This window comes from Canis aureus, chromosome 23, assembly GCF_053574225.1.
Source record: "Canis aureus isolate CA01 chromosome 23, VMU_Caureus_v.1.0, whole genome shotgun sequence".
Taxonomy (NCBI): Eukaryota; Metazoa; Chordata; class Mammalia; order Carnivora; family Canidae; genus Canis; species Canis aureus.
Window position 1 is genome coordinate 18,252,790 of NC_135633.1, and position 27,089 is coordinate 18,279,878.

At 38.9% G+C, this 27,089-nt stretch overlaps 1 protein-coding gene across 3 annotated transcripts in view; it reads left to right on the forward strand.

The window, feature by feature from the left end:
- Positions 1 to 27,089, forward strand: part of TMEM41B (transmembrane protein 41B) — a 34,937-nt gene that overhangs the window by 2,810 nt on the left and 5,038 nt on the right. Inside the window, exons 2-6 of one of the 3 annotated variants that reach the window (XM_077866534.1) lie at positions 7,854 to 8,000; positions 8,385 to 8,510; positions 18,746 to 18,863; positions 21,091 to 21,219; positions 26,982 to 27,075. In XM_077866534.1, the coding sequence (XP_077722660.1) occupies positions 8,390 to 8,510; positions 18,746 to 18,863; positions 21,091 to 21,219; positions 26,982 to 27,075 (462 nt within the window). In that variant the 5' untranslated portion in view covers positions 7,854 to 8,000; positions 8,385 to 8,389. Of the gene's footprint in view, positions 1 to 7,853; positions 8,001 to 8,101; positions 8,260 to 8,384; positions 8,511 to 18,745; positions 18,864 to 21,090; positions 21,220 to 26,981; positions 27,076 to 27,089 lie in introns of those variants that run through there. The other 2 variants (XM_077866533.1, XM_077866535.1) reach the window with 2 other exon arrangements.

Here is a 27,089-nt window from a genome sequence, read left to right on the forward strand (position 1 = left end):
AGCTATCTTGAGCTTCTGTGCTCCTCTCTGGTATCCTGCCTTGCAAATTCCAGCCGTATTGATAGCCTCAAGCTCCAATCCTTTTCTTGTTGGTCCAGTAACACCACTGTGTTCTCTTTGGACTATCTCTCCACGTGACAGTCCAGAAAGTACCTCTAGGCAGAAAGCCATGGTGATCATGAGACTTGTCTTATTTGTTTCCCTTCTCTTAAGGATTACAGTCTCTGACTATTGTTCAATGTCTAAAAGCAGCATTTCTGGGCAGCCCGGGTGGCTCAGTGGCTTGGCGCTGCCTTCAGCCCAGGGCCTGATCCTGAAGACCCGCGATTGAGTCCCATGTCAGGCTCCATGCATGGAGCCTGCTTCTCTCTCTGCCTGTGTCTCTGCCTTTCTCTGTCTCTCATGAATAAATAAATAAATAAAATCTTTAAAAAATATAAAAATATTAAAAAAGTAAAAGCAGTGTTTCAGATTTTTTGTCCAGTTTTCTAGTTGTTTGCAGTGGGAAGACTGGTCTGATACCAATTACTTTGTCATGGTTAGACCTGGAAATCTCAAATTGGCTTTTGGGTTTTACATTATATTTTAAGAGACTTTTCCAATGTTTTCTCATAGGGAGGCTCCATAGTGACTTGGAAGGAAGTATGGGGTCTTCTGGGTATTGGTAATGTTCTATTTATTGATTTGGGGACCCATGTTGAGTTAGTGAATATTCAGCAAGCTGTAAATTTAAGTTAGCGCAATTTTTCCTTCATGTATAATACACTTAAAATATTTTTTTCCCTATTCTAATATAAATTTTAGATTCTCAGGGATCCCTGGGTGGCTCAGCGGTTTCGCGCCTGCCTTTGGCCCAGGGCGCGATCCTGGGGTCCCGGGATCGAGTTCCGTGTTGGGCTCCCAGCATGGAGCCTCCTTCTCCCTCTGCCTGTGTCTCTGCCTCTCTCTCTCTCTATGTCTATCATATATAAATAAAAATAAATTTAAAAAACAAAACAAAAAAAACTTTTTCAACTTTATCAAATAAAGACTTTTCTAAGCTTGCCCCAAAGCTGGCTTCCAGGGTCTGTGAATCAAGATTAAAAACTGTTTTAATCTGAAAAGGACTGTTTATTCTAGAGATTAGGAGAGAGGAGAAAGGGGATCCCTGGGTGGCTCAGCAGTTTGGCACCTGTCTTTGGCCCAGCGCATGATCCTGGGGACCCAAGATTGAGTCCCACATTGGGCTTCCTGCGTGGAGCCTACATCTTCCTCTGCCTCTCTCTCTGTGCGTTTCATGAATAAATTAATAAAATCTTTTTTAAAATAAAAGGAGGGAAGAGAAAAAGAGAGGAGCTGACAATAAGAGGGAATAAAATAAATGTCTAAAGGAATTTATTGACTGTTTCTCTGTCTTCAATTTTATAAACTCTAGGCGTACCTGGCTGGCTCACTTGGTAGAGCATGCAACCCTTGACCTCAGGGTCATGAGTTCAAGCCCCACATTGGGTATGGAGCCTATTAAAGAAAAAAAAAAGAAAATAGTATATTTGTTTATTTTTTTTTATTTATGATAGGCACACAGTGAGAGAGAGAGAGAGAGAGAGGCAGAGACACAGGCAGAGGGAGAAGCAGGCTCCATGCACCGGGAGCCCGACGTGGGATTCGATCCTGGGTCTCCAGGATCACACCCTGGGCCACAGGCAGGCGCCAAACCGCTGCGCCACCCAGGGATCCCTGTTTATTATTGTTTTATGGAGATTTTCTTTTGGGTGTGTGACAAAGTATAGTCTGTTTTAAGGGTTGCATGAGGGTAAAACCAGAAGCTTCCCTAGTGGTTATACTAAGCAAGGTCTTTTGCTCAAAGTAACAAAAACACTTTTTCTATTTTGTCTTCTAGTACTTTCATAGTTTTATTAAATTAAAAGCTTTAAAATCATTTGATGAGGTGCCTCGGTGGCTCAGTCAGTTGAGCGTCCAACTCTTGGTTTTGGTTCAGGTCATAGGATTGAGTTTGCATCAGGCTCCCTGCTCAGTGGGGAGCCTATTTGGGATTCTTCTTTCTTCTTCTTCTTCTTTCTCCTTCTTCTTCTTCTTCTTTCTCCTTTCTTCTTTCTTCTTCTTTCTTCTTCTTCTTCTTCTTCTTCTTCTTCTTCTTCTTCTTCTTCTTCTTCTTCAAGATTTTATTATTTATTCATGAGAATACACAGAGAGGAGAGAGAGAGAGAGGCAGAGGCACAGGCAGAGGAAGAAGCACCCTCCCATGCAGGGAGCCTGACTCGGGACTCAGTCCTGGGTTTCCAGGGTCACACCCTGGGATGAAGGCGGGCACTAAACCGCTGAGCCACCTGGCCTGCCCCTATTTGGGATTCTCTCCTTCTGTCCTTCCCCCCTACTCATTCACATGCACTCTCTCTCTAAAATAAATAAATCTAAAAAAAATAATAAAAAAATAAAAATAAAATAAATAAAAAAATAAAAATAAATAAATCTTTAGAAAAATAAAATCATTTGATAATTTTGTATATAGTATAGCAGGTATCTGGCTTCTTAAAAAGTGGTTAAATATCACAGTACCATTTATTGAATAATCTTTTTTTAAGATTTTATTTATTTTTTTTTTAATTTTTTATTTATTTATGATAGGCACACAGTGAGAGAGAGAGAGAGAGGCAGAGACACAGGCAGAGGGAGAAGCAGGCTCCATGCACCGGAAGCCCGACGTGGGATTCGATCCCGGGCCTCCAGGATCGCGCCCTGGGCCAAAGGCAGGCGCCAAACCGCTGCGCCACCCAGGGATCCCTAAGATTTTATTTTTAAATAACCTCCATACTCAATACAGAGCTCAAACTCAGAATCCCAAGATCAAGAGTCTCATGCTCCACTGACTAATCTTTTTTTTCTGATTTAAAATGCTTCCTTTATCATATATTAATCCTCATAATTACATAGGTTTATTTGATCTTATTTACTTACTTTTTTCCTGCTCCATATACCCATGTTTTAATTACCATAGCTTTATAATATTTTTATATCTGCTGGTGCAGGTCTACCATCCTCAGTCTTTCTTTTTTCAAAAAGTATCAATATTTTGGGACACCTGGGTGGCTCAGCGGTTTAGTGTCTGCCTTTGGCTCAGGGCATGATCCCAGGATCCAGGATCAAGTCCCACATCCGGCTCCTTGTGGGAAGCCTGCTTCTCCGGCTGCCTGTGTCTCTGCCTCTCTCTCTGTGTGTGTCTCATGAATAAATATATAAAATCTTTTTTTAAAAAAAGTATCAATATTTTGGGATGCCTGGGTGGCTCAGTGGTTGAGCACCTGCCTTTGGCCCAGAACATGATCCTGGAGACCTGGGGTCGAGTCCCACATCAGGCTCCCTGCATGGAGCCAGCTTCTCTCTCTGCCTGTCTCTGCCTCTGTGTGTGTGTGTGTCTCATGAATAAATAAATAAAAATCTTTTTAAAAAAAGTATCAATATTTTCAACATCAAACTTTGTTTTAATTTCTGCTGAGCAACAGACTTGTAATTATCTTGTGATCATATGTATTTGGAGAGCTTTCATGTATCTCAAAAGCACTCATTGTGTAAAAACATTGAAAAAAGCACTGTGCTGATCACCAAAGGGTGCTCATAGTATGGTGGCAGAAAAGTAAACAATCAGAAAATAATAATTACTAAAATAGAAGAAATCTAGGAGAGGAAATCTTTAAAAATACGCAGTAATTGATCATAGAGAAATACTAGGGAGAAGACATTTAAGGTAGAGGAATAACTTTTGCAAGGACACAGTAGCACAAATGAGTGTGATAATTTCAGGATACTACATGGTGGTTCAGAATGGTTTCTTTTATTCACTGATTGTTTATTCATATTGGATTCAGAGTCAGCTAGATCTTTTGAGCTTGTTTCAGATCATGAATGGCTTCAAGATTATCTCAGAGGCCAGGGGATCCCTGAGTAGCTCAGAGGTTGAGTGCCTGCCTTCGGCCCAGGGTGTGATCCTGGAGTCTGGGGATCAAGACCTGAATCAGGCTCCTTCATAGAGACTGCTTCTCCCTCTGCCTGTGTCTCTGTGTCTCTCATGAATAAATAAATCTTTAAAAAAAAAGATTATCTCAGAGGCCACTTTAATGGTAATATAGAAAATGGCAAGGGGGTGAAAGAGAAGAGAGATCATGAGATCTGAATGAGGTGGGTAAGGAGATTATCTGATTAGACCCAGAATTTGGATGTGAGCGTGAATGATGAAGAATTCATTCATTCATTGTTCTTTCATACATTCAACAAATTGAGAGACATCTGGGTGGCTTGTTAAGCACCTGATTCAGGTCATGATCTCAGGGTTATGAGACTGCATCCTGTGGGTGTGGAGGCTGCTTAAGATTCTTTCTCTTCAGGACACCTGGGTGGCTCAACCGTTCCTGGGTGGCTCAGTGATTGAGCGTTTGCCTTTGGTTCAGGACGTGATCCTGGAGTCCACAATCAAGTCCCACATCGGGCTCCTTGAAGGAGCCTGCTTCTCCCTCTTCCTGCGTCTCTGCCTCTCTCTGTGTCTCTCATAAGTAAATAAAATCTTAAAAAAAAAAAAATTCTCTCTCTTCCTCTCTCAAAAAACAAAACAAGTTGAGCTTAATGAATGTAAAATAAGAATTCTTGGGTTTCTGGCTTGAGCAAAAGAGGAGCTGATGGTACCCATCTCCCAAGACTGTGAACATAGAGAGTGGATAAAGTTTGAGAGGTAAGATACTGATTTCAGATCTGGGGATCCCTGGGTGGCTCAGTGGTTTAGCGCCTGCCTTTGGCCCAGGGCGTTCTGGGATCCTGGAGTCCTGGGATCGAGTTCCGAGTCAGGCTCCCTGCATGGAGCCTGCTTCTCTCTCTGCCTGTGTCTCTGCCCACCGCCCCCCCCTTCTATCCTAAATAAATAAAATCTTAAAAAAAAAAAAAAAAAAAAGATTTGGATGTTCTGAGTTTGAAGTGTTAATGTGTGGTACCCCCAGGTACAAATAAGCTTTATGTGTATCATTCTGGTGTTTGAGATAAACATTTATTTATCATCTATGTATGTATTAATAGTGGCTGCTGAAGTCATGGCTAAGATTGCCTAGAAAAAGTTTGTAGACTAAGGAGAGAGGAACTATCTTGGGGGAAATAACCAGCATTTAAGACATAAGGTAGAGAAAAGAAGAATTACCTTCAAGAGTCTACTAAGTGGTCAGAGAGTTGTCATGAAAACCATGAAGGAGGGAGCAGTTACTGTATTAAGCAATGCAGAGAGGTGGCAAATGACTAAAAACTGACCACAGAATCCAATGAGACGAAGCCCACTGATGACCATTAATGAGAGCAGTTTTAGCTGAGAAAAGGTGGAAGAAATCACAAAGTGAGGAAGTTTAGATAGGGTATCCAAAACAAAATTCAGCAGCTTTCCTTCCAGTCTGACTCCTCTTCCTCTAATTTCTTAGGCACAAATATTCCCCTCGGCCTCCTAAATCAGAAACTCTCTAAACACTAGTCCCTTCCCTCTTACTTAATAACCTTGCCTAATTAGACATTAGTCCCCTATGTTCTACTTCCTTAACATTTCTAATATTCCAGAAGGAGAAATCCCAAATATCACGATTATCTATGGATGACAGTATATGGATGATTTTTGTTTTTCTGATAGTTTGCTTTTTCGATTTTTCTGGAATGACTATGTATTTACTCATGTAATTAAAAGTTTAAAAGCAGTTTTTCTCATACAGCATCTTTGATGTCAGATATTTGTTTCTAGTCCATTTCCCTGGGTCAGGCCAGGTTTAAAATAATTTTTTACCTTCTTTCTGCTACGGGGGCACAATTCTATCACTGAGAAGTCAGAATAAGTTTTGTATATACAAATCCTTGTATGTCCCTCTCTAGTCAATGACTTCAGATTATCTTTGAGGATTAAGTTCAAACTTCTAGCATTTTGTGACAAGTCCTTCGTCTTATCTCTCTCATCTCATTTTCCATTTTCCCACTCTTTGCTTGCATTTATTTTTCAAAGGTAACAGTAGCTTCTAGACTTTGCAAAGGTTTCCTTCCCCTTTCTTTTGTTAATTCCTACTCATCCTTTAAATCAGTTTAAGAATCATTCTATCTAGGAGACCTTCATTGCAACCCACTCCAATTTAGATACCCCTCTCTATTGCTATTGCATCCTCTCTACTCTCAGTGTTATCACACTGTATTAATGAGGTTCATCTTTTCCTAATTTGTTGGCTATTTAATTTTTTCTTCTGTGAATTATTCATAGCCCTTGTTCATTTTTCTGTTGAATTGTACTTTTCTTACTGACTTGTAGTAATTCTTTCAAAAATTTTTAAAAATTAATCTCTGTACCCAACATGGAACTTGAACTCATGACCCCAAGATCAAGAGTCACATACTCCACCAACTGAGCCAGTCAGGAGCCCCGATTTGTAGTAATTCTATTCATGCGGCAGTATCTTATCTGTCTATTCCTAGGTTTTGGAGGTTTTTGTGGGTTTTTTTGTTTTTGTTATACTTACTTTTAATTTTTGTATGTAATAAAATATATCAAATGCTTAAAAATTGTTTTGTTTTTATTTTTTTATTTTTTAAAGATTTTATTTATTTATTCATGAGAGACACAGAGAGGCAGAGACACAGGCAGAGGGAGAAGCAGGCTCCATGCAAGGAGCCCGACGTGGGACTCGATCCCGGGACTCCCGGATCACACCCTGGGCTGAAGGCAGGCGCTAAACCGCTGAGCCACCCAGGGATCCCAAAAATTGTTTTGTTTTTAAGTCATCACCTAGACTCTCTCATTACTTAAGCCTCTCTATCCTGGGGTGCCTGGCTGGCTCGTTGGTGGGAGCATGTGACTTTTTATCTTGGGGTAGTGAGTTTGAGCCCCAAATTGGGCATAGAGATTATATTTTAAAACAAAACAAAGACTTTATCCTAAAAATATGACTTTACTTGCTAATGTATTTAATATTTTTGTTTTTTATACTTCTTTGAATTTACTTTTGAATAAGCATTGCCCACATTAGTCTCTTCATAAATATGATTTTCTATAGTTGAAAGTTTAGTGAATAAATTTATTGAACTCCCACTGAAGGTGCTGGCACTCTGTCAGCTCCAGGGGGATACACAGTGGTGAACAAAAAGATCCTACCTTAATAGAGCTCCCATTGTAGAGGTGGCAGGCAATGAACAAGTAAACAAAGAATCCAAATAATTACTTTTAATGACCATGAAGGAAAAACATTGGGGTGTGGGGGGCTACCTCTTGGAGAGGTCACTGAAGATCTTAACATAAGTAGGCAGAGGTTGTGTACATTAAACAGTTCCCTTGAATAATCTCCCATAATTTACTCAACCATTCTCTAGTGTTGGGCTTTAGATTTCTTCCACATTTACCGTTATACTAATAAATAATGGTGTTAAGAGTAACTTCCTCTGTATTATTTCCATGGAATAGTTTCCTAGAAATGTGATTACTGGATAGGAACAGAGTATTTTTGTGCAGACTGCCAAGATGCTTTCAAGAGGGAATTCCAATACACTCATCAATGAGTAAGCTAAATACTGCCCTGAGATTTAAGAGTGGAAAAGTTAAAAAAAAAAAAAAAAGAGTGGAAAAGTTAATAGTCCAAAACGCACTTCTGGGCTCAGCAGAAGGAAAAGCTAAATGGGCTGACCCGGGTTTACTAAAGTGAGGGGCGGCAGGGTGAGGAAGAGGGAAAGCTTCTAAACCCATTTCTGCCACCCTGTGACCTTCACAGGTTATAGCTCCTCTCTGAGCCGTAACTTTCCTTAATTTCGATAGGCTCGGCTCAGGCTTTATTTTTAACGTTTTCACACCAAACATCACCTAGACTCTCCAGGGTGAAGACAGCACCTCGGGGAACCGTTGAAGTCAGCAAGGCTGAATCAGCATTCGCTGCGAAACGCCAACTAATCACTCGCGGGCACTTCCGGCGGCCGGGACAAAGGGTTTGAAGTCTCAGGGACCGCACTTCCGGGTAATTAAAGCTGCGCATTAGATGCCTGCGTCCTCGAGCCACACCAAGGGATTCCGGCGCCGCGACTGCGCCTGCTCCCTGAAGTCGCGAGGAGGGGCGGGGCGGTGAATGGGGAGGGCCGGGACCCTGACTTGTCTCGCGGTTATTGGGCGAGCGTGAGCGCGCGAGCCTCGGGGGTGGTGCGGGGCGGAGCTTAGTCCGAGTGGGCGCCGTAGCTTTCAGTAGTGTCGCGGCGCTCGCGGGGCGGAGGTCGTCTCAGGTGAGGTGGTCGCCCCGGAAGTGGCTGTGGCTGTGGCCCTTGGGTGTTGTAAGGATCCTGCGGCAGAGTAGTTGTGAAGGGGGTGGGGGGGCGGCATCACTCCTCTTCCTCCACCTTCCCTGCAGCAGCCATGGCGAAAGGCAGAGTCGCTGAACGATCGCAGACCGGGGCACTCCACACGACCGCTGTGGGGGACAGGGCAGCGGCGACGCCAGGTCTCACGACGCCGGGCAACGGAGACCACCTGAAGGGTGAGTAGAACCGGAACCAGAGCTGGGCTGGCCCAGACGCAGGAGTGTGCCGTCGTGGCTTCGGGGGGGAAAGGACCTCAGTTGGTCCCGGGGATTTGCGAGGGAAAAGGGCCCTGCTGGCACCCAGGGGCGCGGGAGCAGGGAGGGTGGGGGACCTGGGCTTGGGCTGCCGCCCACCACAAGGCCGGACACGGAGGAGGTGCGTCGTAAATGCTGTTGTAGTTGAATTCGATAAGACAACTAATGACGCTGGCTTGTTTTGAAGTTCAAGGAGGATGTAAGGTTGACAGTATTGAAGCTGGACAGAACTGAAACTTCAGCACTTATGCTCTCTTTTTATCGATGAGGAAACTGAGGCCCAGAGTGGCTATGAAATCGCATAAAGTCACGAAGCCAGATTGATTGGTCAAGTAGTTAAGAGCAGGGATTTAACTATATACAGGTGCCACTTACAAGTGGCAGGAACACTTGTGTGTGAGTTCCTGCTCTACCACTTATGACTTTGGACTTGTTATCTTTCAAAACACAGTGGCTAAAAAAAAAAAAACAAAAAAAACCCACAGTGGCTAAACTGTACAGTGGGGATGACAGAGATGATAGTAATAATAGTATTTGCTTAGTTTGCCATGAGATTACATAAAAGAATTGATGTAAAGCACTTATTGTAATGGCTTTGTGAAGAGGCTAAATAAATATTAGCAATTACTATTTAACTGAGATCGCTCATTCTCAAGCTTTTTATGTTACACCATTCTGCCATTTCTCAGGACTTTTAAATATTATTTTAAGAAGAAAGCATACCTAGGGGCACCTGGCTGGCTCAGTCCGTAGAGCATGCAACTCTTAATCTCAGGGTTGTGAGTTCAAGCCCCACCTTAGGTGTGAAGCCTACTTAAAGTTTAAAATGAAATAAAAGTGTGCAAAGGATAAAATAAATGTATTAAAGAAAAGAAGAGGGGATCCCTGGGTGGCTCAGCGGTTGAGCACCTGCCTTCCGCCCAGGGCGCGATCCTGGAGTCCTAGGATCGAGTCCCACGTCGGGCTCCCAGCTTGGAGCCTGCTTCTCCCTCTGCCTGTGTCTCTGCCTCTCTCTTTCTCTCTCTGTGTCTCTCATGAATAAATAAATAAAATATTTTTAAAAAAATAATAAAAAAAGAAGAAAGCAGACCTAGAAACTAAATACTTTTATTCCATCTTGTGAGAGTTTTTAGTTGCTTTTCAACAGTTGAAACTGTTGATTGATTGTTGAAACTGATTGAACTTTTTAAATCTTTTTAAACATTTTGTGTATTTATTAATGAGAGACAGAGACATAGGCAGAGAGAGAAGCAGGTTCCCCATGGGGGGAGCCTGATTCAGGACTCGATCCCAGGACCCGGGGACCACGCCTTGAGCCAAAGGCAGATGCGTAACTACTGAGCCACCTAGGTGCCCTTAAATGCTTTTAACAAAGCCCATAAACTTGAAGAGATCCTAACAAATGGCCATTAAGTTGTCTGCAGCTTACACTAATGTGTTCTACCACCAGTGATGGGTAAGCAGAGGATCTTTTAAGATTGTCTAACAACATTAGAAGTATAGTCAACAAAGTACTACACACTTAAAAATATCTATTATATATGAAGATATGTTTAACATTCAGCTGAAACTTAAAGTATATTAAATTTTTTAAAGAGTATCCTGTAGAAAATGGTATTTTATTTTCAAATAATTTCGAATGCTTCCAGTCTTTTTAAGCTTTATGTATTTGAGTATTTCTCCATCTTATAGACAGTAGGGCCAAGTAACTTCAAAAACCCAAAAATTAATTGTCTAGGTATAAATCCACTCTAAATTAAAGGAACATTGTTTGAAGATGCTGCTATGGAGAGTGATAATAATTCAAGGGTTTCCAGATAAACTGTTTTCTAAACAATTTCCCTAAAGATTGTCATTTGGTTCCTGGTAGCAGTCACTTGTTCATTACTGATTTTTGTTATTGTTTTAACCTATAAAAATAAAACCATGAAACCCCCAAAGTGCTTTTATCTGAGAGAATGTAGCTGGAAGGGGCAGAGGGAGAGGGGGAAAGTCTCAAGCAGACTCCACGGAGAGCCTGACCTGGGGCTCGATCTCAAGACCTGAGATCACAACCTGAGCCAAAACGAAGAGTCTGATGCTCAGCTGACTGTGCCACCCAAGTATCCCTAAACACAATTATTTTTATGGTGCTGTCAAATGACCTTTTTTTGAAGAAAATTATCTGTGGGATGCCTGGGTGGTTCAGAGGGTTAGTGCCACCTTCAGCCCAGGACATGATCCTGGAGACCTGAGATCGAGTCCCATGTCGGGCTCCCTGCATGGAGCCTGCTTCTCCCTCTGCCTGTGTCTCTGCCTCTCTCTGTGTGTCTCTCATGAATAAATAAGTAAAATCTTAAAAAAAAAAAAAAAAGGGAAGATAGAGATGTGAAAGCATGCCTTCCTGGAGCAGTAGGATTTGGATTGCTAGAGAGAAGGTAAGGGGATTTTGGCTGGGTGAAACATTAAGCTGGAAGTTTAGTGAGAATCTTTATGTCAGTAAAGAGATTAATTTGTCAGGAGTGGAGGATTTCTGTTTCTGTAGATGAGGTTTGGCCATGATCAAAATGGTGTTGGTACAGAGGGATTTATGTGCTATATAGAGAACTTTTTTTATCCATCCTGTTGATTAGTGATTCCAGTGTTTTCTTTTTGTTGTCTGCCTATCTGTCTCTCTTTAATTAGTATTAGGATTCTTTTTCTGGGCAAAATATTTTGTAGATCCCCTACATGATAGGGTTTGGTTACTTGTAGTAATCAGGTAGTGATGTGATGTCATTAGTAACTACTTAGCAACCAATTTTCCAGATTATGATAAACAATTTTTGTTAATTGCAGGCGGTATTTAAGTTGGCATTCAAAAAAAATTACAGGTTTTGGAGAAGAGATAAAAATTTAGTAACTCTTGGGACATCTGGGTGGCTCAGCGTTTGAGCGTCTGCCTTTGGCTCAGGGTATGATCCCGGGATTCTGGGATCAAGTCTCATATCAGGTTCCCTGCAGGGAGCCCGCTTCTGCCTCTGCCTATGTCTCATGAATAAATAAATAAAATATTTAAAAAATAAAAAAATGTCCAAGGTAGAGCAGTCTTGGGGGATGTGAGAACTTAGTTTATCATTGGAAGTAGGTGACTAGGGGATGCCTGGGTGGCTTAGTGGTTTAGTGCTTGCCTTTGGCCCCAGGGCGTGATCCTGGAGTCCCGGGATCAAGTCCCACATCAGGCTCCCTGCATGGAGCCTGCTTCTCCCTCTGCCTGTGTCTCCCCCCACTGCCCCCGCCCCGAGTCTCTCATGAATAAATAAATAAAATATTTTTTAAAAAGTAGGTGTCTAAAGTTGAATAAGAATGAAGGTGTAAGAATTTTGAGGCTGGGTGGATCATTTAAATGGATGATGAATCTTTTAGGATTATGAAGACATTCACTATAAGCTTGAGTCTTCAGTGGTTGGAGGGGGGAAGCATGTGAAAGTGGTTAGATGAGAGTGAGGGTGTATTAATTGAATGGCAGCACAGTTCTAGGGCATAGTCTTAAAGAATGAGCCTTTATACAAAATTGGCGGTGGTGTTTCTTCTACCTACAAACATGCTTTCTCTGTGTGGGTTCTTAATAGTTAGTTGTATTTTATAGTTATCTTAGCTGTTTGAATTTATACTTGATACTGCTACCATTCTTTGTTTTTAATAATAAAAAATAATTTGAAACCCTTTAAATAAAATTTATTTCCAAAAATATTGTAGTAGATTCTTGTAACCTTGAAAACCTGTTAGAGTCCCAGTAAAGTCTTTTGCTTCTTCATGGTAGAATCAAGTAGGTTTAGAAAACACTGAATGGGGCAGCCCGGGTAGCTCTCAGCAGTTTAGTGCTGCCTTCAGCCCAGGGTGTAATCCTCGAGACCTGGGATGGAGTCCCGTGTCAGGCTCCCTGAATGGAGCCTGCTTCTCCCTCTGCCTGTGTCTCTTGACTCTCTCTCTGTGTTGTCTCTCATGAATAAATAAATAAAATCCCTAAAAAAGAAAACACTTAATGTTGAGAACTAGTAGACCTGATGACCAGTAAGAGTCATTCCTAAGATCTTGCAGATTTAGGAAGATTTTGCTTTTCCAAAGGTTTTGATGGGATCCCTGGTTGGCTCAGCGGTTTGGCGCCTGCCTTTGGTCCAGGGCGCGATCCTGGAGTCCCAGGATCGAGTCCCACATCCGGCTCCTGGCATGGAGTCTGCTTCTCCTTCCTCCTGTGTCTCTGCCTCTCTCTCTATGTCTATCATAAATAAATTAATTAATTAATTTTTAAAAAGGTTTTGATCATAATATTAAGAGAAATAGAGAGCTGCTCTAGGGCCATTAAGGTTACGATTTTTTAGAAAGGATATGTGCCTATTAGGAGTTAGAGAAAAGGTGGTCTTTAGAGGAAGAATTGAAGACACAGGGTAAACGGAGAAGAGACAATTCTTGTAGCGAAATCTGAAAGGAAGTGGGTTGGCATTTAATGTAAAGTTAAAAGGCAAGAGAAGATAATTTGAGAAATATATCTTTTTTTAAATTATTTATTTATTTATTTATTTATTTATTTATTTATTTATTTATTTATTTAATTTATGATAGTCACACACAGAGAAAGAGAGAGGCAGAGACACAGGCAGAGGGAGAAGCAGGCTTCATGCACCGGGAGCCCAATGCGGGATTCGATCCCCGGTCTCCAGGATCGCGCCCTGGACCAAAGGCAGGCGCTAAACCGCTGCACCACCCAGGGATCCCTGGGGAATAGATCTTGATAGAGGTTTGGGAGCTCACTAAAGTGAGGAGGCAGTGTCATTGTTTGAGAATAGATGAAGACAGAGTTAAAGGCTTGAAGAGACTTGAAATAGCCCTTTGGGAGAGTGCTATGAAAGGATTATTGTTTGCCAGTGATAACTGTAATGAAGATAGAAAAGCATGTGAACTTGTAAACTAAGAACATAATCTTGACTTTCTCTAACAGTACCTTTGGCCTGGGAGGAGTTGGAAAGCAGAAATGGGATAATTCAGATTGGGAATTACTATGATGGAAGATGTGAAGGTTAATGAATGTATAAAGTACTGTAGTGGGTAGCTCTAAATGCTAAGTGACATATGTCTATGCAACCAGGAGAAAGCACATTATAAATATGTATGCTATACATTTAGATGTAGAATTATCGTTGAAAAAAGGTTTTCAACTTTTATCTGTTTAGAACTCTAATTCAATTACATGCTGGTCTCTTGACTTAATAGAATTATACTAAAAAATTGTTGACTCATAAAGCTAACAACCCCTAGTTACCAGTAAGTGTGAAAGAAAGGAGAGCTTCAATATTTAATGTCACTTTGTTTTTTGCATTCTTATCAGTTGAATTCTGTATTACTGTTGAACACAATGCTTGAAAAAGTTTGCCTAATTTTTTTTTTTTTAAGATTTTATTTATTTATTCATGAGAGACACAGAGTGAGAGAGAGGCAGAGGGAGAAGCAGGCTCCATGCAGGGAGCCTGACATGGGACTCTATCCCAGGTCCCCGGGACTGAAGGCGGCGCTAAACCGCTGAGCTACTGGGGCTGCCCAAAGTTTGCCTAATTTTAAAGAGTACAGAAAATATGTATCAAATTACACCTGGTGGTTAACTTTATTCAAATGTCTATATATTTCATCATCCAATTGTAGGACAGCAAGTGGCAGTCACAGAAATGTGTACTCAAGGAACACTCAGGGTGGTGTTCTGTAGTCTAGTTAAATGTTGCCTAACACCTTTCTTCCCTGTGACCACTTAGGGCTGGTAAATTAATAATGGGAAGAAAAATATTATAGTTTAATTTTAGAGCTAGCATGCTAAATGTCTTATTTAATCTTTTTTAAAGGGCTCAAACTCACAACCCAATCAAGAGTTGCATGTTCTACCAACTGAGCCAGCCAGGTGCCCCTAATTTCTAATTTAAGAGAACATATAACCTGTTGAAATATATGTAGGGGCAGCCTGGGTGGCTCAGTGGTTTAGCGCCGCCTTCAGCACAGGGCGTGATCCTGGAGTCCTGGGATCGAGTCCCACGTCAGGCTCCCTGAATGGAGCCTGCTTCTCCCTCTGTCTGTGTCTCTGCCTCTCTCTCTCTCTCTCTCTCTCTCTGTCTCTCATGAATAAGTAAATAAAATCTTAAAAAAAAATAAGTAAAAATAAAAATATATTTAGCTGCAGTTTGAGTTAAGAAGACTGTAAACTCTTCTCCTCTTTCAGTATTCAACCAAATTTCTACCTGTTCTGTGAATCATGACTCCATTACTCTAGCCCAATAATCTTGTTTTTTCTATATACTCAAAACCCCTTTGTGCCATTCTTTGGGAATCTAGCTAATGGTGGTATCAGCTTTTTAAAAGCAGAGATTGAGCAAAACATTTTTTTTTTAATTTTTATTTATTGATGATAGTCACACACACACAGAGAGAGAGAGAGAGAGAGGCAGAGACACAGGCAGAGGGAGAAGCAGGCTCCATGCACCAGGAGCCCGACGTGGGACTCGATCCCGGGTCTCCAGGATCACGTCCTGGGCCAAAGGCAGGCGCCAAACCGCTGCGCCACCCAGGGATCCCTGAGCAAAACATTTTGTACCTTATGATATACAGCAGATAGTCCTAAACAACTCTTTTATTTGAGTGCATACCTTGTAGAGTAAAAATCCTAAAGAAAAGTACCAAGAAAGGGGTAGAGTGGTGATGGGGGAAAATCAGCCATTTATTCTTAGCAGTAGGGGATCCCTGAGTGGCTCAGCGGTTTAGCCCCTGCCTTCGGCCCAGTGCTTGATCCTGGAGACCTGGGATCAAGTCCCACATGGGGCTTCCTGCGTGGAGCCTGCTTCTCCCTCTGCCTCTCTTTCTCTCTCTCTCTCTCTCTCTGTGTGTCTCTCATCAATAAATGGAATCTTTAAAAAAATATGTTCTTAGCAGTAATTCTTGTGTCCACAAACATCTACCAATGAAAAAAAAGCAGTGGTTTTGAAGAGTTTAAAAGATGCCCATATTATTAAATTATTTGTTCCAGTCCTTTTTGTACTCTGGACTTGATTCAAGCAGGGAAGTAAGTGAAAAGTGAAAGCTGGGCAAGTTAATTCCTGGTAGATTTAAAAGGAGCATGCCTTTAAGAAGTCACAGCCTCTGGAGAAATAGTACAGACTATATGTTTGTGTTATCATGTCTTTGCTTTAATGTCAGTCCATAGAAAACTATGCCCAAAACTTCAATGTGTATATTCTACTCTTATTCCTTTTCCAGTAGATTACTTCTTTACTTAATAAAGTAGGAAGAAACATTTTAGCTTTGTGAGAAGTTTGTATTCAATAGATTTTCTTTTTTTTTTTTAAGATTTTATTTATTTATTTATTTATTTATTTATTTATTTATTTATTATTTATGATAGTCATCACAGAGAGAGAGAGAGGCAGAGACATAGGCAGAGGGAGAAGCAGGCTCCATGCACCGGGAGCCCGATGTGGGATTCGATCCCGGGTCTCCAGGATCGCGCCCTGGGCCAAAGGCAGGCGCTAAACCGCTGCGCCACCCAGGGATCCCTAAGATTTTATTTATTCATGAGAGACACACACATAGAGAGAGAGTGAGTCAAAGACACTGGCAGAGGGAGAAGCAGGGTCCATGCAGGTAGCCCGACGTGGGACTTGATCCTGGGACTCCAGGATCATGACCTGGGCCGAAGGCAGGCGCTAAACTGCTGAGACACCCAGGGATCCCCTATTTCAGTAGATTTTCTATTGAGAGCTATAGTTTTAGTTGAATTAGTTTTAGTGCACACTGATATTTTTGTAACTTTTGGCTGATTACTTTTTAGGGTGAATAGATATAACTAGGGCAAAGATATAGACAATTAGGCATTTGTTGTCATGAGATTCTGCAGAGACCTTTTCATATTGACCCACCTCAGATGTTTAAGGTCTTTATTTAATTTTCTGTGCTGCAAAAAGGCATATATATAAATACATTAGTGGGTTAATGAACTAGAGTATTCAGTGGTAGGCATGCCTAGTTTGTTACTCCATTGAAGGCACCGTTTTTTGTTTGTTTGTTTGTTTGTTTTTTATTCATGAGAGACACAGAGACACAGGCAGAGGGAGAAGCAGGCTCCACACAGGGAGCCTGATGTGGGACTCGATCCCGGGTCCCCAGGATCACGCCCTGGGCCGAAGGCAGACGCTAAACCACTGAGCTACCCGGGCTGCCCAGAATCTGCACTTCTAACAAGCTCCCTGGTGATGCTGATTCGTGTAGTTCATAAAATATACCTTAAGTAGCGCAGAGCTAGATGGTTTCTCTTGCTTCATATTCAACATAGAATTGAGCAAAATCTTACTAATCCAGTTGTAAAATCTATAAAACTACCATAGTGAGACAAGGGATAAAATGAAATTTATCTTTTAATTAGTTTAGGCCTTTTGGTTGAAAGCGGAAATAAGTTTAAACCAGCACCAATAAAAAAAAAGAGAATATAGAAAAAAGAGTATGAGACAATCTCACTGGCATTTATGAGCAAGAAATGAAATATAGTCAGGCTTCAAGGGAAGTGAATTGAGAAAGTTAGAAATCAACAAGTAAAGTTAGCTATACCTCCCATTTTGGCTCTCTGGATTTTTGTTTCAACTTCCTCTCTTACAGTATCTGGTACATGTCTTTGGCTTTGCCATGTTGTTATCTGTGGCCTTCACTGCTTGACCTTTCAGCCTCAAGACCTACCATCTCTTGACAACATCTGTTTTAGTTCAAATTTTCTTTCTTTCCTTTTTTTTAAGCTTTTATTTATTTATTCATGAGAGACACACACATAGAGAGAGAGGCAGAGACACAGGCAGAGGGAGAAGCAGGCTCCATGCAGGGAGCCTGATGTGGGACTCGATCCCAGGACTCCAGGATCATGCCCTGGGCCAAAGGCAGGTGCTAAACCGCTGAGCCACCCAGGGATTTTCTTTTCAAGAGAAAATTTGGTCAGCCAATGATGAATTGTTTCTACTTGACTCAAGTGTCCCAACCTTGAGCAAGTTAGTCTTCTATGTTTGGGAGGGTAGAGTGTTGGAGTCACACTGTAATAGGGCCAGTGAGATTAGCCCCTTGCAGGGAAGGGGGGACCATGGGAAAGTTTCCCAGAGAAGGAAGGTATTAGTAGAATAGGCAATGACACCTGTCTAATAACACCTTTATAAGTGATTGTGGAGAAGGATTTGCCAAATTAATGAATAGAGTACGGGCATCTGATTAGGATACTCCATAAAAGTGTGTATAGAAGTTACATAGACAGTAGTTAGGGGACAAGCATAGTGGTAGATCCATCAGTTTAGTTAGATCCATCAGTTTATTTCTCAGAGAACTAAAAATTGTCCTTATTATAGCATACACATATTTTAATCCTCTGAGTTTTATCAGTATATACAGGGGATAATGGCAAATGTAGGCAATAAAAGTTGAGCCACTCATTTCTACCTTTCCCCCAGTGAGCACAACTAAGATATCTTAACCTCCCCACTTTTGACCTGTTCCTGGTGAAAATACCCTTGCTCATTCTTCTGCTTGCTGTCTCCTAGATCTCATTCCTTAAGTTTATTTTGCATATAATTTTTTAGATAACATTAAGATTACTTTGTGAGGGAATGTGAACAAATTCTGCCATTTTTGGAGTCCCAGAGAGCCACCCAAAACATTTAAGACTCAACTATATTCTGAAGCCCTCAGTGTAAAAAAGAAAGCATAACATTAGTTATACTTTAGTTATTAGTTGATCTTTGGGTTCTTAGGACAGTTGAAGTAATTGCGAAGTTACTTCATTTTTCCTAAGAGGCCATTCTGTCTATGCTGTCAACATCCAATATAGATAAACAAATTGAAAAGTTAGTGATAGTATTTATAGAGCAGTGCTACTTTTCCTCTTTGGCTTAACAACAAAGCAATGCTACAAATTCTGGTGTTCTTCTGAAACAGATATATCCCCCTAAAGTAAAAAGCCTGGTTAATAAATGTCAACTCTAATAGTTAAAATTTTTATGTTACAACAGTGTTTTGGGCAAAAGTATAAACAATTTTTTGAGGAGGAAAGCCTTTAAGTAAATTACTTGCTGACTCAGAATACGGTCTTTTTAAAATATTTATCTTAATAATAGCCTTTTTTTTCTCCTTTTCAGAAAAAGCCTGTGCAGAAGCTGGGTCAGCAAGAATGTCACTTCTTATATTGGTGTCCATTTTCTTATCTGCAGCTTTTGTTATGTTTTTGGTCTATAAAAATTTTCCTCAACTTAGTGAGTAAGTATACAGAAACTGAAAAATGCCTAGACATTTATAGATAAAAATGGATTAAAAGTAAAACTGATTTTAAGCAACGGAACTGTCATGGTGAATTGTATATCAGCTTTCATGGTTTGTAGCAAGTCCATATTGACACTGTTATTTAAACACTCCTTTCCAAATATGCCTCTTGATTTTCTTTGCAGTATTTTCCTAGCACTGCTCCTCTAGTTAAAGCCTCATCTTTCTAAAGGCTTTCCAAATTTAAAAAAATATATAACCACACTAAGAAATAGTTTTTATATCATAATCCAGCATGCGCGTGCCTGTTGCCTTTCCTCTGCTCACTTATATACATCTATACATATAAAATTAGGTTAAAGTTTCATGAAACAGATTGTGGTCTCTGATATTTTCTATGTATTTTTTAAGGCCAGTAGTGATGAAGCAAACTTAACTTTAAAATTCATGAAAGATATTGACCTGTGGTTTGAAAAACACTGATGCTCTTCTTCTCTGCCTTCCCTTGCTTTTCTGTCCATGTTTTCTACCTTCCTTCTATTTTTGTCTCCTTTTACTCATCCATTACCATCCCCACCACATTTTTCTCCTAGCTCTTTTCCCATTTTACGGAAATGATAAAGTCTGAATAGGTAGTTTTCACAGTGAAATGACTTTGTATAAACCTCGTATACCTTATTTACTATACATCTAAAATTTCTTAGCCAAAACCTTGGAGTTGAAGCATGTTTCAGAATTTAGAATTTTTCCATTTTGGAAAGACAACATGGAGTAAATACTATATATCATGTAGTACCTCCACCAGAATCTGGGGCAGCATCCCATAATCAGGCACATTAATATTTTTACAGAGAAATGGGCATAAAATACTATGAATAATTATATAACTGCGGGTCAACTTTTGCTGACAAAGTATGAAGAACTTTTGGTTTTCAGAGGTTTTTGAATTTTAGGGAAGAGATTATGGACCTGAAACACACTTTAAGAAGGCAAAATATCCCAGGGTTGTTTAACTATGGGATTACCACCCTTGTGTAATCATATATTACATAAAGGACCACTAAAATGTAGTTAGACCTTCAACCAGGGCCGGACTGATACAATAATGGATAACTAAAAAAAAAAAAAAAAATGGATAACTGTGAAGTGTGATTTCAGGATGTTCAGAGGTTCCTGTTTTCCTCTAAATTCCTTTCATTAACAGTTTCTTATACTTGAAATTTTGTAGTTAAACTTATTTTTATTTCAGTACTTTGATTTCTTACATCAGTGTAAATGCCTTTGGGAGGCTAGCATATTCTATTTATTGATAGGTTAATATTAGTACGATTGAATTTTAGATTTTTTCTGGTTTTGATCAAGGAGGTGGACATAAGGAGCTGAGATAGGGCCAGAAGATGTAGGTTAAGGTTGTCCTTGCTCCCAGTTTGCTCTGAGAATAACAATATGACTTGCATATAAGTATGTTCTATGGACCTGTTATTTCTGCTTATTTCTGTGTGTGTGTGTGTGTGCATGCATACAAGTGTGCACACCTCTATAGTTTTTAGTTTGTAAATGAGAAAGCACATTTTAGTTTACCTGCTGTTTTTATAGAATTTAGGCAGCAGCCATTGTGCAAGATGAGTTAAATTTTATCATGTAAACAAATGGGCACGATGTATATTAAACACAAAGGTAATTATTTGAAGCTTTTATAAACAAGAAATCATTCAGTTCTAAATAAGGCACCAAATATAAAGTAAAATTAATAGAAAAAGAAAAATGTTTTAAGTTTATATCTGAGCTTTGAGCTGGGATATTACAGAAAGATATGAACTGTAAATTCACCAAAAATTTTACTTAATTTTAGTTGTAATTAATTATTGACTCTAGGTTATCATGAGGATTACCCAAAATGATGTTGAATGTTTTAAATATGCTAATATTAGTAGTACACTTCTTAATTCAAAATTTATACCAGGGTTGGAGCAAATGCTTTTAACCTAATTTAGTTTGGATCATCCTGAACTTTCATATATTGATTACAAGTCTTATGAAATTAAAACATTCTAAAGAAATAATTTATAGACTCTTAAAAGTTAAGAATTTATGGTTAATATATTACAGATCAAGGCATCAAATCATTTTGGATAAAACTTCATGTTTTGAACTTTGATTTTGATATTAACTATCTTGGCAAATTTCTGCTTTAAAATTTTTCACTTTAATTTTATTTCTTTAGAGAAGAAAGAGTGAATATGAAGGTTCCCAGAGATATGGATGATGCCAAGGCTCTAGGAAAAGTTTTATCCAAATATAAGGACACCTTTTATGTACAAGTACTTGTAGCTTATTTTGCTACATATATTTTGTATCCTTTTAACTGAAAAGAAAACATTTTCTAGTTTTATTCAAGAAGTTTTAAAAGTTCTGTTTAGTTATGCATAGCTATTTTTTCTTTTAAAAATCGTTTATGCAGTGTGTGTGATATTAAATAAAATATCAAAAAATTAAAATGGAAAAAATTCTCACTTCAAACCTATCTCTTCAACTTGGTTATTATTTCTGAATATTTATTACCAATTCTTTTGTATTCTGCTTATTTCACTTATCATAAACATTTTCCTTTTCTCTATATTATTCAAGATAATTATTTATTTAATTTATGATTGTATTAGTTAATTGATTATTTTGATTTAGTTTATTTTGAGTTAATATTGTCACCACAGTATAATTCAAAAAAATATTCCCTTAGGTTTGAAGATATAATTATTTACTTTTTTGCTTTTCTACATGTCATGTTATGAATCTTTTTGTTCGTGACTTTTTCTTCCATTTAATGGTTTCTTTGTAAAAAGATCTTGAGGGGATAATTGGTCAATTCAAAGGATATGAATTTTTGAAATAATTATTGGTATGTATTTCTTCATTTTATAGAAATGGGATACCTGGGTGGTTCAGTGGTTGAGCGTCTGCCTTTGGCTAAGGATGTGGTCCCTGAGTCCCCCGATCTGGTCCCATATCCAGGTCCCCTTGAGGAGCTTACTTCTCCCTTTGTGTCTCTGCCTTTCTTTGTGTCTCTAATGAATAAATAAATAAAATCTTAAAAAAAAAAGAAATATATGTTGTGTTAACCAGTCAGGAAAATAGCTTTATTTTTCCTATGTATTTTCAAATGGCTTTAGCTACTGGTGATTAATCTTTGGATTTATGGACTTTGACTTTAATCTGATTTTGTTTGTATCTTTTTTTTAAATTCAACTTATTTTCAAATATTCTCAGTTAATGAAAGACATTATCTCTTGATTTTGTAAAGGTCATCGTTAACCTTTCTAAACCACCATTTTTATTAAAGATTTATTTATTTGAGAGAGAAAGAGTGGGCTCATGAGCAAGGGAACCACAAGCAGAGAGGCAGAGGTAGAGAATCTTAAGCAACTCCCTGCTGAGCACAAAGCCAGGCACAGGGGTTGATCTCATGACCCTGAGATCATGACCTGAGCTGAAATCAAGAGTTGGAGGCTTAACTGACTAATCCTCCCAGGCACCCTACCAGCCAGCATTTATTTTTAAAAATTAATTTACTTTGTTAATTCTCTCAAACAATTTTTTTTCTTTTTTCTCTCAAACTATTTCTATTCTGGCTTCCTCTTTTGTTTTTTGAATTGCTTTTGGTTATTGGACTTCTCAATTACATTTTCTCCTAAAATTCCATAGCATTTTCTTTTCTTGGATTTAGATTAGATTAGATGTTATATACTTAACACGTATATATTTCTATACTTGTCTCCTTATACAAATGTTTGAAGTATATACTTAAGCACCCTGGACCAATTATTCCTTGCATAAGCAGTTTGTTAAAAGTACATTTACAAAAACTTTTGCTGATGATACAAACATTATTCCTTTATCCACCTACTGGGAATACATTTTTATTTAGGTAGTGTGGTGTATATAGGCACTTTGTCATTATTTATTAGAAAAATTAAAATTTAGAGAAAATTTAGAGAATCATGCACTTATTTTTCAACAAGTTATTTGACAGCTAGTTGTAATTTAGTAGTATATCAACTGCTTTAAGAAATTCATAATTGTTATCTTTCCTACTAATTCTATTTTAGAATCTATGAGGGAAAACCATAGTATTAGACTTACAGGTTATTTTGCCTTTATGCAGTTTAACCACAAATTAAAATATTTTTCCTAAGGAAGATAAAAACTTGGTTCATTTTTTTCATTTGGCTTTTATAAGGCTTTTGTGAACAAGACATATAGTTTCTGTTACTTTGGAAAGTCATCTTGTTTTGCCCTATTTTGCCTCAACTTTGGGAGGGATACTGGGTGAGACTCAAGGGGATGCCTACCCATAAGGCCAATCAGCATAAATGGATCTTGACAATCTATGGGGTAATAATCTTATAGCCTAGTTATCTTAATATCCATATGCAAATTAGTAGAAATGAATAAACTACCCTGTAGAAAGTAAATTGAAAGGATAAGAATGGCTTTATTAGGAACGCCTGGGTGGCTCAGCGGTTGGGTTCCTGCCTTCAGCTCAGGGCGTGATCCTGGAGTCCCAGGAGCGAGTCCTGCATCGGGCTCCCTGCATGGAGCCTGCTTCTCCCTCTGCCTATGTCTCTGCCTCTCTCTCTCTCTCTCTCTCTCTCTCTCATGAATAAATAAATAAAATCTTTTTTAAAAAGGCTTTATTATTATAAAATACATTTGATTTTAAATTTTAAATATTGGTTAATATTGTTAATCATGTTTTATTGCATATTGTTACTGTTACCTTGGTAAGTAATTATAATGATTTTGCATTTCATTTTAGATTTTCATAATATAATTTGTCAAATCCATGTTGTCTTATAATTTTCTCTTTTCACTTTTGAATCTTTAGCTCTATATTTAAAAGGTACTTTTTTAAACTCAGTGATCCAAAGAGAAGGACGTTATCTTAGGGCATTTAACTATATAGAGCTAATTAATAGAAATATAATGTGAGTTACATGTAATTTAAAAATTTTCAAGTTGGCACATTAGAAAAAGTAAGAAAAACACCTGAATCTATTTATTTATTTATGGGAGGGACAGATGGAGAGAGAGAGAAAGAATCTTAAGCAGGCTCCTTGCCCATGCAGGGCCCTGAGATCATGACCTGAGTTGGACACTTAGCTGACTAAGTCACCCAGGCACTCCATCTGAAATCAATTTAAATAATACATTTTACTTGAACCAATATATCAAAATATTACCATTTCAACATGTAATCAACACAAGAATTGAGATATTTTACATCCTTTTTTTTATACCAAGTCTTTGAAATGTATTTTCTACTCTGAGCACATCTTAATTCAGACTAATAAGCACATTTCAGTGTCTTTATAGCTACATGTAGATAGTGGCCACCATATTCGGCAGTACAGCACTAGTATTAATTCTTTGGTATTGTCTAACTTCAAACTTGTGAATATAAATGACTTTCTCATCATAATTATTTTATTCATTTATTTAACCAGTTTTTATTATATTCTTATATAATGAACGTATTTTATATGATTATATATTTTATGTTTATAATTACATAAATATATGCTAAGTACAAATCTAGTATTTTGAGCATTCGGAAGTGGAACAACTACTAGAGCAATGGGGAATTAGGGATAGAGATGGGGCACTGTCTCATTCTAGTCGGAGCATGTCTAGAGTAGACCTTGCAAGCGCAGGGCATGCATGGTTAAGTGATGAGGCATCCAGTTTACTTGGAGTTTAGGATATAAGAAGGAGGTTAGAGAAATAAGTTTAGGAAGATAGGCTAGACCCTGTGCTCAGTCTGTAGAGGATTTTGAGTACCAGGCTAAGGAATTTATAATGTTCAGTTGGTATTTGGTAGTCATTGAGAACTTCTGAGCTGTGGATGTCACTAAAAGTCTCACCATCATCTCTTTTTTGTTTCCTTAAGGCTAAAATCTTTGGGTAACTTAAAAAGTTTTTTAGGGACGCCTGGGTGGCTCAGTGGTTGAACGTCTGCCTTTGGCTCAGGGTGTGATCCCAGGTCTGGGGATCGAGTCCTGCATCAGGCTCCCTGCGAGGAGCCTGCTTCTCCCTCAGCCTATGTCTCTGCCCCGCCCCCTCTGTGTGTGTGTGTGTCTCATGAATAAATAAATAAAATCTGTAAAAGAAGAAAAAGAATAATCCATGGTAAATCTAAACTCTGGAGTGGATTCTGTAGCTATTAGAAGAATGAAAAATGTCTCTCTATGCTGTTAAGGCATTGTTCTCTCCAGGATATGTTGTTAAAAGAGCAAGGTGCAGAATAGTAAGTCAGTATGCCATGTTTTATCTAAGAAGGGGAGGATATGAGTAAACACATACACATGCCAATATTTTGTTACATTTTTCTTGAAAAGAAAGGATGTCTTTAAAAGCCAGTAACAGTGCTTACCTCTGGGGAGAGAGATGATACAGGGATGGAGGTGAATCTTCTCTAGATGTACTTTATTGTGTAGATTTGACTTCAGAACCGGGTGAATATTTTACATAATTTTAAAACCATTAAGTCAGAATGGAAAAAATCATTACTTTTGGCCAGGAGGAACCATCAGTAGAGTGGCAGGTGGGTAAGTCGGGTTGCAAGGGGGACAAGGAGAGAATCTTCTGTGAGGAAATGAAGATGAGACACAATAGCTGGATAGAATACCTTGGTCAAGAAAAGCCTAAATTTTCTTTAGTTCATAGGCATCTGAGCAATTTTCTACAGAAGGGAGCCTGTGGCAGAGCAAGAAGCTGAAGACAAAACAAAAACAAGCCAGGAAGAAGAAAAGAGACTGAGATGAAAACATGAATAAAATGAGCACTAGAGGGAAAAAAGAGTGGGAGAATGAGTGAAGATAGAAATTTAGAGGAAGGGTAGATGTAGGGGGAATTCACTCACTCTGACTTGTAAGTAAATCATGTTAGAGGTTCTATAACGGGGTCAGGGCTCCACACCAAAATGGGGAACAAGAGGCAAGTAGTAAGCATAATTCTGTTTTAAAAATAAGGTTTGAGGGATCCCTGGGTGGCGCAGCGGTTTAGCGCCTGTCTTTGGCCCAGGGCGCGATCCTGGAGACCCGGGATCGAATCCCACATCGGGCTCCCGGTGCATGGAGCCTGCTTCTCCCTCTGCCTGTGTCTCTGCCTCTCTCTCTCTCTCTCTGTGACTATCATAAATAAATAAAAATTAAAAAAAAAAATAAGGTTTGAGAGACACCTGGGTGGCTCAGTGGTTGAGCATCTGCCTTTGGCTCAGGGTGTGATCCCAGAGTCCCCGGATTGAGTCCCGCATCGGGCTTCCTGTGTGGAACCTGCTTCTCCCTCTTGCCTATGTCTCTGCCTCTCTCTGTGTCTCTCATGAATAAATAAATTTTAAAAATCTTTTTAAAAATCATAAGGTTTGATCTAAAAAAAAATCATAAGGTTTGAGATTTTTTACTATTTTTTAATAATATTTTTTTATTCATAAGAGATAGGGAGAAGCAGGCTCCATGCAGGGAGCCCGATGTGGGACTCGATCCCAGGAGCTGAAGGCAGATGCTCAACTGCTGAGCCACCCAGGCGTCCCAAAATTTTTACTCTATTTTATAACCCCTATCCATTTTTGAGTGAATTGAGGTAAATGTTTATGTTAAATTAGAAACCAGTAGTTATCATATCCTATATGTACCTAAATATCTGCAGAAATCACATTTCCTGAACACATTAAGGAGTAAATGCAATACATTAGAGACGCATATTTACAAGATTACTGAAGATCTTCTTTGTTTTTGTTTTCTTTTTGTTTTTGTTTTGTTCATTTGTCAAAGTGCCCAGTTCTTCATCTGGTACATGTTGGGTATTTGTCTTGTTTTTTCTTTTAGTAACACATTCTTACTAGCATTGTATTTATGGTAATGCTGGCAACTGGTCAGTGTAGAGTTAAACTGAGTTGTAGGTTTTTAAACTTTTAGATATTTTACTTTTATTAATACTGAGAAATGGATGTAATCTTATTAATATAACTTCTATGTTGATACTTTTTTTTCTGAAATGTTTGATTTGTCTTTTAGAATTTCCATTTTATTATGTTTTAATCCTTAACTTAGAAGTTAACAGCTTGCAAACATTTGCTATTCCGGGCTCTATATTTCTCAGTATACTTTCAGGGTTTCTTTATCCCTTTCCGCTAGCCTTATTTCTTGTTTGTTTGGTAAGTATATAAAA